Raw genomic sequence first — 16,494 nt, forward strand, 5'->3', positions numbered from 1 at the left:
TGTGAACCTCTGTGAACCTCCTGTTTTAATTTTTTCAATAAGGATTGCACATATATATAGATATGTATATATAATTTTTCATATTTAAATCTAGCTGTGGAAATGAAGTGGTATTATTTCTCTATGAAGAAGGACTGACTTCTTGTAAGGGTACTACTGATTTAAGGGGGTCACCAAAAACAACACTCAGGAGATACCCCACCCTGTTACCTGTCCAAACACAAAGCAATACAGCGTCACACCCATGGCCCAAACATCCAATGCCTGCAAGAAAAAGAGAGCTTTTTGTAAGGGCCTCAACTACTTACCGTGCCCCACACCCAACCTGCCACCTTTTCTTTGGGGAATCACCTCTTCTTGACTTTGTCTTTGGGGTGATGCTGAGGGGAGTTATCCTGCCTATAGTTTCTGGGTGGGCAAAACCCTGGACTGGCTAATGAGAGTACCACCTCCCCCAGACAAGGAACCAACTGCAAACCCTGGACTAGCTAATGAGAGTACACTTCCCCCAGACAGTGAACCAACCGTTAGTCTAAGGATGGGAACATGATCCCATTGTTGGACCAGTCTAGCCAACTCCAAGATTTCTTGCAAAAGTCCTTCAGGAAGAGGAATATTCTTTCTATCTAGGTTGCTAAACTTGTAGAAAGAAACCTGCTTACAACCAAACTACCTGCTGAGGAGGAAAATGACTCAGGAAACTAGAGCTGACAGATTCTTGACAGAATCCTTGTATCTATGAAGCCTGCAACCAAATGTGCCCCATCTTGACCTACATGGCCCACTGGGTTTAGGGCTGAAGCCAAATTGAATTGGAAAATGGCTAGTTACAACCCATAAGACCCCAAGGCAGGCAGAACTCAGCATCGTGGGCAGGAACCCACCTTCCCAGAGAAGATTTTCCGGGTCTCTGAGAGTGACTCGGGTGCCATGAAGGCAGGCGTGCCCACGGTGTTCGACAGAAGCGCGTCAGTGCCCTTGAACTCATTGCTCACACCAAAGTCAGCAATCTTGATGTGCCCATCTTCTCCCACCAGCAGGTTGGAAGGTTTGATGTCCCGGTGGATGATCTTCTGGTAGTGTACTGGAGGTGGGATAGACAATGGGGGGGAGAGAGAGCTCAGGAACATGAGGTGAGGATGACAGGCCCATGCCCATCCTTCTCCTTCCCAAACTTGTCAAACACCCACATGCTCTAAAAGATAAGCAGGAAAGAGTGTCTTTGGGGCAGTTCCCCAGCTCAGAAAGGAAGAGTGAGAGACCACAATTAGTAACCGCCTGCTAAAATCTCAGAAGACAGCAGTACATGGGGAGCTGGTGTTAAAGCTTCCCTCCCAGCTAGATGTCACAAGACTGATAATGAAATTTACTTTCTTTTCCTTTTAAAAAATTATTTGTTTGTCTATTGGATAGAGACAGAGAGAAACTGAAATGGAAGGGGGAGGTCGAGAGGGTGTGAGAGAGAGACACTTGCAGCACTGCTTCCCCTCATGAAGCTTCCCTCTGCAAGTGGTGACCTTATGCACGGAAACATGTGCGCTCAGCTGAGTGTGCACCACTGGGCCCATTTTCCTTATCTAATGCTCAGACTCAACCACCCACCAGCAATAGCCAGAGCAGGCTGATCTGAAGAGTGAACCACCAAGCAGAACTGGTGATCTATTGACAGTTAACCAATCCTGCCTGGACATCACTCCAGAGCAGAGGACAATTCTAAGATCTGGAAGATGCAACTGCAGTTCTGCAGTAGTGGTGGTGATGATGATGAAGAGATCAATTACAGAGTTGCCACTCTGTTTTCTGAGTATCCCTTCTGGAACATAGCACTTTAAATGCCAAGGTGACATTCTGGCCCTCTCTCCCAGAAAGAATTAAGTCTTTAAAAAATAATAGTAGCAATTACAAAAGCCAGACCTTTCACCTTCTGCACCCCATAATGACCCTGGGTCCATACTCCCAGAGGGATAAAGAATAGGAAAGCTACCAGGGGAAGGGATGGGACAGAGTTCTGGTAGTGGGAATTGTGTGGAGTTGTACCCCTCTTGTCCTATGTTTTTTGTCAGTGTTTCCTTTTTATAAATAAAATTTTTTTAAAAAAATAGCATTTAAACCTCACAATTCTCTGTGATATGCAAGGGTAAAAATCAAAATGTTTACGCAGCCAGGGAAATAACTCACCTGGCAGAACACTGTACTTGCATGCTTCAAGTTCCCAGTTCAATGCCCAGTGCTACATGTATCACAATAGTGCTTTGACTTATCTCTCTCTCACTGTCCCATGCAAAACTCTCTCCCTTATATGCAATCAACAAAATCCATAGTTTTAAAAAAGTTAAAATGTTTAACAACCAGAGGCACAAAGAACAGCTGCCAATCAGAATGACTGATATGGGTATATAATCATTGATGTTAGCCCTGGTGAAGAATAGTTTAATTCCCATTTTATAGATGAGGAAACAAAGGTTCCAGTAACTTAAAGGGATCTTCAACCCAAGGTTGTGAAAGAAATAAAGAGAAACACAAATGAAGCCCTTAATGGTGCCTGGTACATACAAAAAGTGCTAGATGAATGGTCTCTGTCTCTATCCCTCTTTTTTAATGTTCAATTTAGGTTTCTACTTTTTAAAATATCTTTATTTATTTATTGGATAGAGACAGCCAGAAATCAAGAGGGAAGGTGGGGTAGATAGGGAGAGACACAGAGAGACACCTGTAGCCCTGCTTCACCACTCGTGAAGCTTTCTCCCTGCAGGTGGGGACCAGGGACTCGAACCTGGGTCCTTGCGCATTGTAACATGTGCACTCAACCAGGTGAGCCACCAACCGACCCCAGTCTCCATCACTCTTTATTTTTCAGTGTATAAGGGAAGAATTTGCTCACCAGAGACATGGCCTCAAAGAAAGTTCTCTACCACTGTTTGTGACTTGGTATCGACAACAATTGTTGCTTGCCCACCACTTTGCACTCCAGAAGGGAAATAAGAAACTTCTATTTCCCTCCACCTCCTGGGAATGCTGGCTACCCCTGTGTGAGAGTCCTCCCTCAAGCCTGCTTACAATATTCGATGCCTTTAATCAAATCCTGGAAATAGAAACGGGCCTGGTCTTCAGAGAGTGGCTTGAGAGTGGGCACTTCCATCACAGGCCTGAAAGGTCAACACACACATAATAAGCTAACCAGACACACCAGCCTTTGGTTCCTCTCACTAGCAGGGCCCAACATTCAGTTATGCAGCCCACAAGAGCTATAGGAATCCCCCTGTAGGATCTGGACACTCACCCTTGGTTCACCAGTTCAAACACTGCAGGGAAGAGAAGGAGAGAAAAGTTACATTGGGAAACTAGAAATCCATCATGCACCCCAAATCCTCTTCCCAAATTCCCAACTGTCCCTAGTTACACCCAGAAGCACAGAAACCAATAATAGGGGCTGAGAGGAGACACAGGCCACAGAACCAAACATTCTCAAGGTCCTATTTTTCTAAATTTCCATCAGGAGGCAAGGGGTCAGAGATTTAGGGATCCCTGTGTCATCCAGGCTGACTGTTTAAATCTAGTTCTCAAAACATCCAGGAACCATTTGGCCCGAGAAAACAAAGTATGGAGAGGAGAGATAAGTTGGTAAAGCTCATAGGTTCCTTTTCACCTCTCCACTCATACCCAGGAGCTTCCAGGAAAACTAACCTATGTTCTTAGGGCACATCCAGGTCCTAAGATACCTCCACCTTTATGTGTCTATGGAAAACTAACCCAGAGGTCATTGTACTTAGGCACAAAGAGGTAACCTTAGGGATTTACTGAATAAGGAGAGTTTCAATTCAAGGAACAGCAAGAGCAGTTTCCAACATCCCCTCCCACATTCCCCAAGCTGCCAGGCTATGTCAGCCTACAGATCAAGACTAGCTGGATCATACTGTTCCAACTCCTCACCCTCCATGGTCAGCTGATCTTTTAGACCCTTTTCTGTACCTCTCAATTCAAACCAAGACTTGGAGCCAGTTGTTGGCTGGGCATTTCATCACCACCTCAAAGACCAACTCATTCTGTTTCTCCTCAGCCAGACCCTTCTTGACTCAATATGTCTCACATTGTACCAGCTTCTTCTCAGCCCACACACTAAGCAATAAAAGGATGTTCATGGGTCAAGAAATAGCTCACCCAGTGTAGCACACGCTTTACCATACAGCCCCCAGACAACAAAGAGGAGTACCTTCACTGAGGAATTTTCATTAAGTGGTGGGGCAATTTTGTGTGTTTTCTTCTCTATCTCCCTCTTTCTTTTTACCCTCTATCTGAGAAAGAGAGAGAACAGAAGGTAGGTAGGAAGCGAGGGAGGAAAAAGACCATTGGAAGTGGTAGAATCATGTAGGCATGAAGCCCCAGTAAAAACTCTGGCTGAAAACAAAAGCAAAAACTGTGTTCCGGGAATATACTGGGTTATGTTTTGTTTGGGGAGTGGGGGGAGGGGGTAAAGGGGGGTAGGGAAAGAGGAAGGGTGTGTTTGGGTTAGGGCTTTTTTTAGACTAATATTAAGTTGAAATTTTCATAACATAAAATTTTCTCCTTTTAACTTTTTTTAATGTGGTATGGGGCCTCACACATGTACCATACCGCTAATCAGGGCCTCCTCAAGGTCAACTTCTCGTTCTATTTTTGTTTTAGAGAAATGGAAGAGGAAAGAGACACACACATGCCAAAGCACTGCAGTACCACTCATGGACTCCTCCAGGGCTATCTACATTACTCCCATGTGGTGTGTGTGTGTGTGTGTGTGTGTGTGTGTGTGTGTGTGTATGTATATATATATGGGCAGCTGAGGGGCTAGACTGATAAAGCAATTGTAACAAAACAAAAAACTATTGTCAAGTCAGGATGGCAGGTATTTAAGTGGTCATTGTGATGTTCTTTCAACTTTTCTAAAGGCTCAGTACTTTTTTTTTTTTTGCCTCCAAGGTTATTGTTGGGGCTCAGTGTCTGCACTGCAAATCCACTGCTCCTGGAGGCTATTTTTCCCTTTTGTTGTCCTTGTTTTTTATCTTTGTTATTATTATTGTTGTTATTGGTTTCATTGTTGTTGGATAGGACAGAGAGAAATCGAGAGAGGATGGGAAGACAGAGGGGGAGAGAAAGACACCTGCAGACTTGCTTCCCACCTGTGAAGCAACCCCCCTGCAGGTGGGGAGCCAGGGGCTCAAACCAGGATCCTTATGCCGGTCCTTGTGCTTTACACCATGTGTACCTAACCCGCTGCACTACTACCTGGCTCCCGGCTTAATACTTTTATAGCAAAACCTTGGGAAAGGAAAGAAGCCACTCAACCATGGTATCACTCATGTGCAAGGCCCTTGGTTCATTCTCTGGTGCCATAAAAAAAATTAACTTAAAAGGAAAATCTGGAGGAGAAAAAAATGTATGGAGCGGGGTAGATAGCATAATACTTATGCAAAGATTCTCATGCCTGAGCCTCCAAAGTCCCAGGTGTGAAAGGCTCTTGGTTCATTCTCTGGTGCCATAAAAAAAATTAACTTAAAAGAAAAATCTGGAGGAGAAAAAATATATGGAGCAGGGTAGATAGCATAATAGTTATACAAAGACTCTCATGCCTGAGCCTCCAAAGTCCCAGGTGTGAAAGGCTCTTGGTTCATTCTCTGGTGCCATAAAAAAAATTAACTTAAAAGAAAAATCTGGAGGAGAAAAAATATATGGAGCAGGGTAGATAGCATAATAGTTATACAAAGACTCTCATGCCTGAGGCTCCAAAGTCCCAGGTTCAATCCCCCAACCACCACTAACCAGAGCTGCTCAGTACTGTGGTAAAAAATAATAATAATGCTTATCTAGATTTCTGGATTCAGGGCTGGGCCATGGCTGCTCCCCCTCAAGTTTACTGCCCTCCTGTCTGTCATCTGTGCCCATTCAAAAAGCATACACTTGTCCGGTGTTCACTGAAACCAGGTATGACTAGAACCAATATTTCCTGGGCCTAGGAGTCCAAGGTCCAGTTCTGAAGTAGACTAGTCCTTGCTTCCCCACCATTATTTTTACTGACAGCTGACAGAAGCCTGTCCCATATCCTTAATACTTTTTTTTGGGGGGGGGGATTAATGGACCTGTGTAAGGATCCTGGTTCGATCTCCCTACTCCCCACCTGCAGGGGAGTCACTTCACAGTAAACTTTGAAAAGTTTTTTTTTTAAGTATTTATTTCCTTTTGTTGCCCTTGTTTTATTGTTGTTGTTACTATTGTTGTTGCTGATGTCGTTGTTGTTGGATAAGACAGAGAGAAATGGGGAGAGGAGGGAAAGACAGGGAGAGAGAAAGATAGACACCTGCAGACCTGCTTCGCAGCCTGTGAAGCGACTCCCCTGCAGGTGGGGAGCTGGGGGCCGGTCTTTGCACTTAACCCACATACTTTCTATGTGTGAGGCTCTGGGTTTAAGACCCAGATCCCTGGCTCTACATGAGAACAACAAAGATAAAATGAGTATACCTCTATAGATAGCAGTGTTCTGCATTTGTATACTTGTTCTCTCCCTCTCATAAAAAAACAGGCCAGGGAGGTTGTTCAGGGTAGAGCAGATACATGAGACCCTACATTCTATCTCTATCTAGCACAGCATTAAAAAAAAAAATCAGGGCACCCTTGTGACAACGAAAGTCCTATAAATCAACAGTTTCTCAGTAAAATGATATTGGAGTTGAAAAATAAATGTAGGTGTCTAAGAACACACCTCTTCTTTCTGTCCAGTGCCCAGACCCTGTCAGTGGCCTCTCATTTCTCCAAATGTCCTACTGTGGCCTCCCAGTCCCTGTTTTCATCTCCTCTGCTCAATCTGGCATATTCTCACTCTGTTCAGTTGTTTTTCTCAAACATGCTAAGCTCTCACCAACCTCAGAGGCTTTGCACCTACTGGTCCCTCTGCCTCGAATATTCTTCCTCAGAAGGAACAGGGCTGAGACCTTGAAATTCAGGTACTAAATGGTCACTTCCTATCTGAGATGGCCCCTCCTCTCTCATTTCAGCCAGTGCAATCTTCTGCATTTCAACTACCTGAGGTTGCCCGGTTTATTTAGTTGTTGACTGTCTTTCCCCAACTAGAATGTCAGCTTTTTAAGAGCAGAGGCCTCCTCTTTCTCACTCATCACTGCATCTTTAGTGCCTAGAACTGTGCCAGGCATGGAGGAGATGCCCAATAAAAAATTGAAAATGAATCATTATAGTGGAGGGTTTTTTTTAAGTCCCAGCAAGAACTTCCTTCTTCCTCCTAACTTCCTGCTTCAAATCAGCGGCGTCCTGAATGAACCAGGAAAGGGCGAATGTCCTTGGTGAGAGATGCCAGAAGCAGGAGCTGCCTTGAGAGGACCCCTGGGTTCTGAGAGGTATGGATGCCTTAGTGAGGCTGGCAGAAGGCAGAGGCTCTCTTACCCATGTACAGATGGTCTTCGTTGGGATCATCCAGGACCTGATGGCATAGCCACATGGCCGGAGGTGAGGAGCAGGGGCAGGAAGAGAGAAAAGAGATATGAGCGGGCGGAGGCAGCATCCACATAACTGTCAATGCCCTCAGCAGGGCTGTGCTTTTAACTGTGTCTCCCCAGAGTGTGAGATCCAAGTGGCCATCTGGAAATTCAGCACCTTTGCACCCAACCCTCCAGCACGAAGAATACCCAGAAATGAGGTTACGAATGTGAGGGAGCAGAGTCCTTTCTGGGAAAAGTCACAGCTGGAAATAAGAAGCCCAAGACCACCTAGAAGACAACCTGATTCTCAGGGTGAAAAACTCAAATCCTGTCTGGGCTCTCTGAGATTCCTCCATAAAGGGTCCCCAACACCCCCCTACACACCAGCAGGGAGTAACGTCTCCCAGCAAGGACCGGCTACAGTCTATCTGCCAGCCCGTCTCTCCTCCTTGGTGGCCTTTTTGCTTTCATTTTATCACTGCTTCTTTCTTTCTCCCTCTCTCCAAAGAGCAAGAATGGGGCTGTCTCCACCTCAATTGCCTTAGAGGTGCCCCGTTCAAGACCAGACACAGGGATGCACAGAAAACATCTGGTGAATGAACAAACATGCAGGTTGGCAGAGAAATTTGCTGGGTGGAGAAACCAGATATGACAGGGCAGCCGGAGAAGGGAAAGAGAGTTTGCCAGGATCCAGAACCACCAAGTGCCCTGGGGCTTCCTGCAAGATGGCAAACATCCAAACACCAGCTGAGACAGTGAGGCTCAGAGTGACAGGTGCAGCCACCATTGCTCTTCTCTGGGGTGAAACAAGGATAGGCTGCATGTGCGCGCACACCTGCCTCCAGGGTTATTGCTGGGGCTCAGTGCCTGCACTATGAATCCACTGCTCCTGGAGGTTATTTTTCCCTTTTGTTGCCCTTGTTGTTTCTATTGTTGTTATTATTGCTGTCCTTGTTGGATAGGACAGAGAGAAATGGAGAGAGGAGGGGGAGAGAGACAGGGGGAGAGAAAGAGACACCTGCAGACCTGCTTCACCGCCTGTGAAGGGACTCCCCTGCAGGTGGGGCTGAGGGCTCGAACAGGGATCCTTGCGCTTCGTTCCATGGGCACTTAACCCGCTGCGCTACCACCGACTCCCTTGGCTGGTGTTCTTGCTTCTTGCTACATCATACCCACCTTCCCCAGCCAGCTTAGATCCATGAGAAAAGAACCCCCCAGGAAAAGGATGTAGACAGAGGCTGGGCAACCAAGCTAGAACCCAAAGCACTGGCTAATAGGAGGAAGTCAGAGCCAGGGCTGAACGCTCCTGAACCTCCGTCCCTGCCGGGCCTATGAAAAGCAGGAAAGTCTCCCCCCAGAGAGGCATTAGCACATGCTGCTCCTTCCTATGATGCCCTTCCCTGTCTTCCTGATCCAGGAAAAACCAGAGCCATCTCCAGTACCACTCCCCAGAGCTGCCTTCCTCAGCCCCTTCAGGCTGAGACAGCTCCATGCTCCCAGCACACAGAGTTTACAACCAATTAAATATTTTATCACAAGCTGTTCATGAGCCCTGGTCACCAGACCACAGGTGCAAGCTCCAAAAGTGATCCAGGGACGTCTGGAGGATCAATTCCAAGATGCTTTCAGAAGGGACCTACAAGCTCAAAACAGTTTTCACTCTAAAACTAAGACCACATTTCCCTCTCACTCTGTACTCAGGTACAGGGGTTTGCAGATGCTACTGGACATGTGAGAGCACAGCATGCTGAGTGTGAAAGCAGGCCAGCAAACACTAATGACAAAAAGTCACCATAACATGAAATGATTCCACTCTTCTCTAGATATCTTTTAATTTAGAAAATAGTCATAAAAAAACATATTAGTTGGGAGTTGGGCGGTAGCACTGCAGGTTAAGCTCAGGTGGCACAAAGCACAAGGACAGGCGTAAGGATCCCAGTTCGAGCCCCCGGCTCCCCACCTGCAGGGGAGTCACTTCTCAGGCGGTGAAGCAGGTCTGCAGGTGTCTATCTTTCTCTCCCCATCTTCCCCTCCTCTCTCCATTTCTCTGTCCTATCCAACAACAACAACATCAATAATAACGACAACAATAAAACAAGGGCAACAAAAGGGAATAAATAAATATTTAAATATATATATATTAGTTACATTGGTAACATAGGACTAATATGTTAAGTGAATTAATAATTTTTCAAATGTGTTTTAAGCTCTAGTGTGGTAAATTACAATAAATATATGTCACATAAGCAAAAGCTTTTGGGTATCTTCAGTAAGATTTCAGAATATAAGGGGGTCCAGAGACCAAAAAGTGTGAAAACTTTCATCTGAAGGAGGGGTTGGCAAACTACTTCCTGTGGGACAAGTCTGGCCCTTTGCCTGTTTTGTGAATAACGTTTTTCTGGAACAGTCAGACTCTTTGTTTCCCTGATATGTATAGGAGTTTTTGTGCTACAACTACACATTTGTAGTAGAATGAGAACCAGCTCCAAAGCAGAAAAGTAAAAGCAAGCCTCATAGTCCCTCTGGGCCTCGATTCTTCATCTGTGATGACTGTAATGAAAATTCAGAGGGAAGGGGAGGATTACATAAAATAACAAAGGTAAATGAGCCAGTGCAGTGACTGTTCAGTCCTGCAAAAAGCTGGTGGCTGTGCTGTGGCTCTCCTCTGAAGTTAGATGTGTGACATTTCAGTAGTAACAGAGTCTGGGCTAGACTCTCACTTCCTTCCCCCTACCCCTCCCTCCTGTTTTTCCCCACCTTACCTCCACCAGTTTCACCACATTGGGGTGGTCCAGCTTCTTGAGGATGGCAATTTCCTGGTACACCTGCTCAATGGGGCCCCTAGGCTGGATGCAGCCCCCTGGGGCTGGCCGGGTGCCTCGGGGTGGGGGGCGACCTGAAGGAGACAGGAGCAATCCAGGGTCAGAGCGAAGAGACCCTGAAGGGATGGAGTGACTGATGTCACCAGGAATTATTAAGATTTATTTTATTTCACAAGAAATAGGTAGGCAAAGAGGAGAGGGGCCAGGGCTGCACTCTGGCATATGCAGTGTAGAGGACTGAACTCTCAGCATCACTCTTATAAGGCTAGAACTCTACTGCCGTGCCACCTCCTACGCAGCTATCAGCAGGGCCTCTCGCCCCCACCCAGGACTATTGCTCAGTGTTGGCATAATGACTCTGCCGCTCCCTGCCACTTTTTTTATTTTCCCTTTTGTTGCCCTTGTTGTTTTTTATTGTTGTTGTTGTTATTGATGTCATTGCTGTTAGACAGGACAGAGAGAAATGGAGAGAGGAGGGGAAGACAGAGGGGGCAAGAAAGACACCTGCAGACCTGCTTCACCACCTGTGGAGTGACTCCCATGCAGGTGGGGAGCCGGGGGCTTGAACTGGGATCCTTACACCGGCCCTTGGGCTTTGTGCCACATGTGCTTAACCCACTGCACTACCACCTGACTCTCTTTTTATCTTTTTCTATCTTTCTCTTTCTTATAGAGACACACACACAGAGAAACAGAGAGGGAGAGGAGGAAGAGGGAGAAAGAGAAGCTCTTTCAGCACAACTCCACTGCTCATATAGCTCCCCACCTGCACGCAGGGACCAGGGGCTTAAACCTGGATCCTCAGGCACGGTGATGTGAGCCTTCTAGGCTAGCTATATAGCTGGGGAATGGGCTGTTTTCCTGTTTTGTCATGTGCATGACCCACGTTCAAGCCCAGCCCTCACTGCAGTGGAGGAAGATTTGTGCTGTGGTCTTGTGCTCTCTCTCTCTCTCTCTCTGGAAAAAAAAAAAGATTAAAACGTAAGTAAAACATGTTGACACTCAAAAAAAAATGTGTGCCTTCTACCAGGTATGCCACTGCCCAGTCCCTTCTACCAGGGACTTCAAACAGCCTTCTTCTTGTTTGCCTCCTCTACTGAAATCCCAGTTATTGCCTCATTGTTCATGGCTTGGTCTAGCAGTGCCTGAGAGACAAAAAAATCAGAACAGAACATCAAGACACGAATCATGCTACATGCTATATAAAAGCATCTACCTGTGATCTGCACACCAGAATGTGGATGTGATCAGGCTTGGAAAAGTAAAAGCAAAAGTGCAGGTGTCAGAAGTGGGGTGCATCTGAGAGAAGTTCAAAAGAACAAGAGCAGCCTTGCCTTACTAAGGGAGGAGAAGAGAGGCTCTTGCTACACCTGCTGGAATGAGGAGGAAAGAAAATCGACAAGTATAGAAACAGCAGAGATGCTAAACATCATGGTATCATTTCACTGCTGTTCTGGGGGGAAGAAGGTGAAGAACACTGAAGCCAGTAACACCTTTATCTCTCCTCAGAGGAAGGTAGAAACAGACAATTCTTGGTAAATCAAGAAACAACAGCACAAGAATATAATCTGGCTGGGAATTTAGATAAATAAATTAAAGTCCTAACCTAGCTAGGATGGAATTTATGTTTGTTTGTTTTTTCTTGATCTGCTTTTTCTGTTTGGAACAAGCTGACATTTTGCCCAGTGCTGCTGGCAGGTAGCTTCTGTTGGAGCTGCTTTTGATCTGCTTACCTGCAGAGCCATCACTTGACCACACCCAGTAGTTGCCAGCTTCTTAAAGAACCCAGAATCAGGGCTACGTTCGTGAAGAGGAAGGAACTGTTGTTCTCCATTGTACACCCTCCTATATTCTTTTACATGCTTTACCCCTCCAGGGTTATCACTGGTGCTCAGTGCTTGCACTATGAATCCACTGCTCCTACAGTCCATTTTTCCCATTTTTGTTGCCCTTGTTACTACTGTTGTTATTGTTGGATAGGAAAGAGAAAAGTCAAAAAAGAGGGTAAAATAGAGAGGAAGAGAGAAAGATAAACACCTGCAGACCTGCTTCACTACCTGTAAAGTGACGGCCCTGCAGGTGGGGAGCAGGGGGCTTGAACTGGTTTCCCTACACTGGTCCTTGTGCTTCATGCCATGTGCACTTAACCCACTGTGCTACAGCCCGGCACTCTCATGTTTTGATTTTTTTTAATTTACCTACCATTTTAAAATGTATAATGGGAGTCTGGAGCGGTGGTGCAGTGGTGCAATGGTAGAGTACATTCTTTGTATGTGTGAAGCGTACTGGACTCGACCTAGCACCACATACAACAGAAAGCTCTGGGTGCTCTCACTCAATCAATCACTCATAAAATAAATACAAATGTAACAAATTTTAGTACATTTAAGGCTGTGCAGTCATCACCATGATCTAGTCCAGAACATTTTCATGACCCACCAAGAACATCCCATGATGCTTCTCTGAACTCCAATCTCAAGAAACTATTCATTTGCTTTCTGTCTCTATAGATTTCCCTATTCTGTTCATTTCTTTTTTTTTAATATTTATTTTATTTATTTATTCCCTTTTGTTGTCCTTGTTGTTTTATTGTTATAGTTATCATTGTTGTCATTGTTGTTGGATAGGACAGAGAGAAATGGAGAGAGATGGGGAAGACAGAGAGGGGGAGAGAAAGATAGACAACTGCAGACCTGCTTCACCGCCGTGAAGCGACTCCCCTGCAGGTGGGGAGCCAGGGCTCGAACCGGGATCCTTATGCCGGTCCTTGCGCTTTGCGCCACCTGAGCTTAACACACTGCACTACCACCCAACTCCCTATTCTGTTCATTTCTTTTTTTTTTTTTTTTTTAATATTTTTATTTTATTTATTTATTCCCTTTTGTTGCCCTTGTTGTTTTATTGTTGTAGTTATTATTGTTGTTGTCGTTGTTGGATAGGACAGAGAGAAATGGAGACAGGAGGGGAAGACAGAGAGGAGGAGAGAAAGATAGACACCTGCAGACCTGCTTCACCGCCTGTGAAGCGACTCCCCTGCAGGTGGGGAGCCGGGGTTCGAACCGGGATCCTTCTGCCGGTCCTTGTGCTTTGCGCCACCTGCGCTTAACCCGCTGCGCTACAGCCCGACTCCCCCTGTTCATTTCTTTTTTGTTGTGGTGGTGGTGGTTGGAGCTTTACTACTACAGACCAACTTTGGGGAGGGGGAAAGACTATAGCATCAAAACCTTCCCCAGTACCAAGGGCTGGGGGGCTTGAATTGACAAAGTAGGTGCCTTCCCAGGTAAGCTAACTTAATGGCACCTCTGCACATTTCACCTAAGTACAGTCAGACCATGTGTGACCTTTTGTGTCTGTTTTATTTCTCTTTGCTTCATGTTTTCATCACTGCTGTAGCATAAATCATTACTCCATTCCTTTTCCAGGGCTGAATAATACTCCATCAGATGACTATATATGACCTGCTGTTTATCCATTCCATCATATAGATGGCCATTTTGGGTTGTTCTCACATAGTTCTGCTATGAACACCTATACACAAGTTTTTGTGTGACTATGTATATTAAATACCCTTAGATATTCCTGAATCGGAGTCAGGCAGTAGCACAGCGGGTTAAGCACACATGGCGCAAAGCACAAGGACCAGTATAAGGATCCTGGTTCGAGCCCCCGGCTCCCCACCTGCAGGGGAGTCATCTCACAAGCGGTGAAGCAGATCTGCAGGTGTCTATCTCTTCTCTTCTCTCTGTCCTATCCAACAGTGACAACATCAATAACAACAATACAGCAACAAGGGCAACAAAAGGGAATAAATAAATAAATATTTAAAAAAGATATTCCTGAATCACACGTACCTCTTCGTCTAACTTTAATGAATTTTTTAATTTTATTTGGGATGTGTAATACTTCAATATTTTTTCAGTGTCAGGGCCTCTCACATTCCCAATTTCACTGATCCTGTCTAACAGAGAAAAGGGGAGAGTTAACACAGCACTGAAGCCTCTCCAAGTGTTGTGGTACCTCCATGTGGTATCAAGACTCAAATACGGCCCATATTCATGGCAAGGCATATACCCTACTGAGTAAGCTGTCTTCTGACCTCTTTAATTAGTATTTCTCAATGAAATGAATTAACAGTCTCAACACAACACCCAGCACCATCTTCAGGACATCTACACAGAGCACTTTTCTGCAGGGGACACCATTCCATGGGTTCTGCTCTGTCCTGCTCCCAACCTGCACCTAAAAACTGGAATCTGGGGGGGTGTGGTGTGGTAGCACAGTGGGTTAAGCACTTATAGCGCAAAGCCAAGGACCAGCATAAGATTCCCAGTTCGAGCCCTCAGCTCCCCACCTGCGGGGGGGGGGGGGGGTGTCACTTTACAAGTGGTGAAGCAGGTCTTCAGGTGTCTTTCTCTCCCTTCTCTGTCTTACCCTCCTCTCTTGATTTCTCTCTGTCCTATCCAACAACGACATCAATAACAAAAACAACAACGATAAACAACAAGGGCAACAAAATGGGAAAAATGGCCTCCAGAAGCAGGTACCATAACCCTGGAGGCAAAAAAAAATAACTAAAAATAAAAAATTAGACTTGTTTAAAAAAAAAATCCTGGAATCTGGTCCACCAAACTCACGTGGAAAGCCCGCTTGTCGGATCAGCTTCTTTTTGGACAGCACCTTCATTGCCTGTGGGAGAAAAGACCATAAATTCCAGTTAAAGCAGAGAGGAGGCTGAGAAGGGTGTCCCCTCTACTGCTAGGCCTGTGAAGCTCTTAGGGCCCCTAGAAGCCTCAGAACAGAAGGGAGTCATAACTGGAAACCACACTGGACTGATAGCTAGCTACAAGAGCAATTTGTCTCACTTCTTTCTGTCTGGTTCCCTATGTCATGGAAAACACAGAAATGGTAGCCAGAAGTAAGACTATGAGACCTTTGATGAATTTACTCACTCATTGTCCCTACATCTGACATGTCCTACTAATTCACAAAATGATCAAGGTCTAAGAATAAAGTGAAACAACAGCTAAGAAAATCTTTTGGGAGTTGGGTGGTAGCACAGCAGGTTAAATGCATGTGGTGCAAAGTGGAAGGTCTGGCGTAAGGATCCCGGTTTGAGCCCCCAGCTCCCCCCCTGCTGGGGAGTCCCTTCACAAGCAGTGAAGCAGGTCTGCAGGTGTCTTTCTCTCGCCCTTTCTGTCTTCCCCCTCCTCTCTCTATTTCTCTCTGTCCTATCCAACAACAATGACAACAAGAATAGCTACAACAATAAAACAACAAGGGCAACAAAAGGGAGTAAATAAATATTTAAAAAAAGAAAAGGAAAAAAGAAAATCTTTCAGGAAGCCAAGTGCTAGGAAGGAAGCTTTTTCTTTAGACAAAGATGGGGGCGGGAAGTGGGGTATGGATACTCACATAGTAGGTATTGTCATTTTCGTTGTAGGCCAACTTGACCACACCATAGGAGCCCTGGATAAAAGGAGATGCCCATGACAGACTACCCAGAATTAAGATGTAGAATGAGGACCCTAATATAGAAGATGCAAACCAGTACCTCAATGATTAAATCTGCCCTGTTTTTGTATTTTTGGTGTTTACAGTATCTACAATGTTTGAATTAGTTGCCAAAATTTAAAAACAAAAACACTGAACAGAAAAATCCAGATTCATATAGCCAGGAGGTGACTCAGTGTTAAAGCACAGGACTTGCATGCATAAGGCCATGGGGTTGATGCCTGGCACTGCATATATGTCAGAGCAATGCCCTGCACACATCTCCCTCCCTCTCTCTCTCTAAGTAAATATATATGTATGTGAATAGAAAAATATATCATGACTTCTGACAACCATACATTACTGCATCTATGAATTATTATTATTACTACCACCACCAGAGTACTATTCAGCTCTGGCTTATGGCAGTGCTGAGAATGGATCCTGAGATCTCATAGCCTCAGGCAGGAGAGGCTTTTAGCATAGCCATTATGCTATTTCCCCAGCCCAACAAATTTTTTTCTTAATCTAGACTTTGAGGGGCCAGGTGGTGGTGTACACATTATCATGAACAAGGACTCAGGTTCAAGCCCCAGGTCCCCACCTGCAGCAGGGAGAAGCTTCATGAGCAGAGAAGCAGTACTGCAGGTGTCTCCCTTTCTCCATCCCTATCTCCTCCTCCTCTCTCAACTTCTCTCCATCCTATCAAATAAAAGAAAGGA

At 45.3% G+C, this 16,494-nt stretch overlaps 1 protein-coding gene across 5 annotated transcripts in view; it reads right to left on the bottom strand.

Moving 5' to 3' along the window:
* Positions 1–16,494, bottom strand: part of CAMKK2 (calcium/calmodulin dependent protein kinase kinase 2) — a 61,962-nt gene that overhangs the window by 16,369 nt on the left and 29,099 nt on the right. For all 5 annotated transcript variants that reach the window (XM_060193114.1, XM_060193112.1, XM_060193113.1 and 2 more), the window contains exons 5-12: positions 15,695–15,748; positions 14,917–14,968; positions 10,223–10,356; positions 7,426–7,462; positions 3,281–3,302; positions 3,058–3,146; positions 885–1,084; positions 211–264 (exon numbers count right to left, since the gene is read on the bottom strand). In XM_060193114.1, coding sequence (XP_060049097.1) covers positions 211–264; positions 885–1,084; positions 3,058–3,146; positions 3,281–3,302; positions 7,426–7,462; positions 10,223–10,356; positions 14,917–14,968; positions 15,695–15,748 — 642 coding nt within the window. The remainder of the gene's footprint in view (positions 1–210; positions 265–884; positions 1,085–3,057; positions 3,147–3,280; positions 3,303–7,425; positions 7,463–10,222; positions 10,357–14,916; positions 14,969–15,694; positions 15,749–16,494) is intronic.

The sequence above is a fragment of the Erinaceus europaeus genome, chromosome 6 (genome assembly GCF_950295315.1).
Source record: "Erinaceus europaeus chromosome 6, mEriEur2.1, whole genome shotgun sequence".
NCBI classification, from domain to species: domain Eukaryota; kingdom Metazoa; phylum Chordata; class Mammalia; order Eulipotyphla; family Erinaceidae; genus Erinaceus; species Erinaceus europaeus.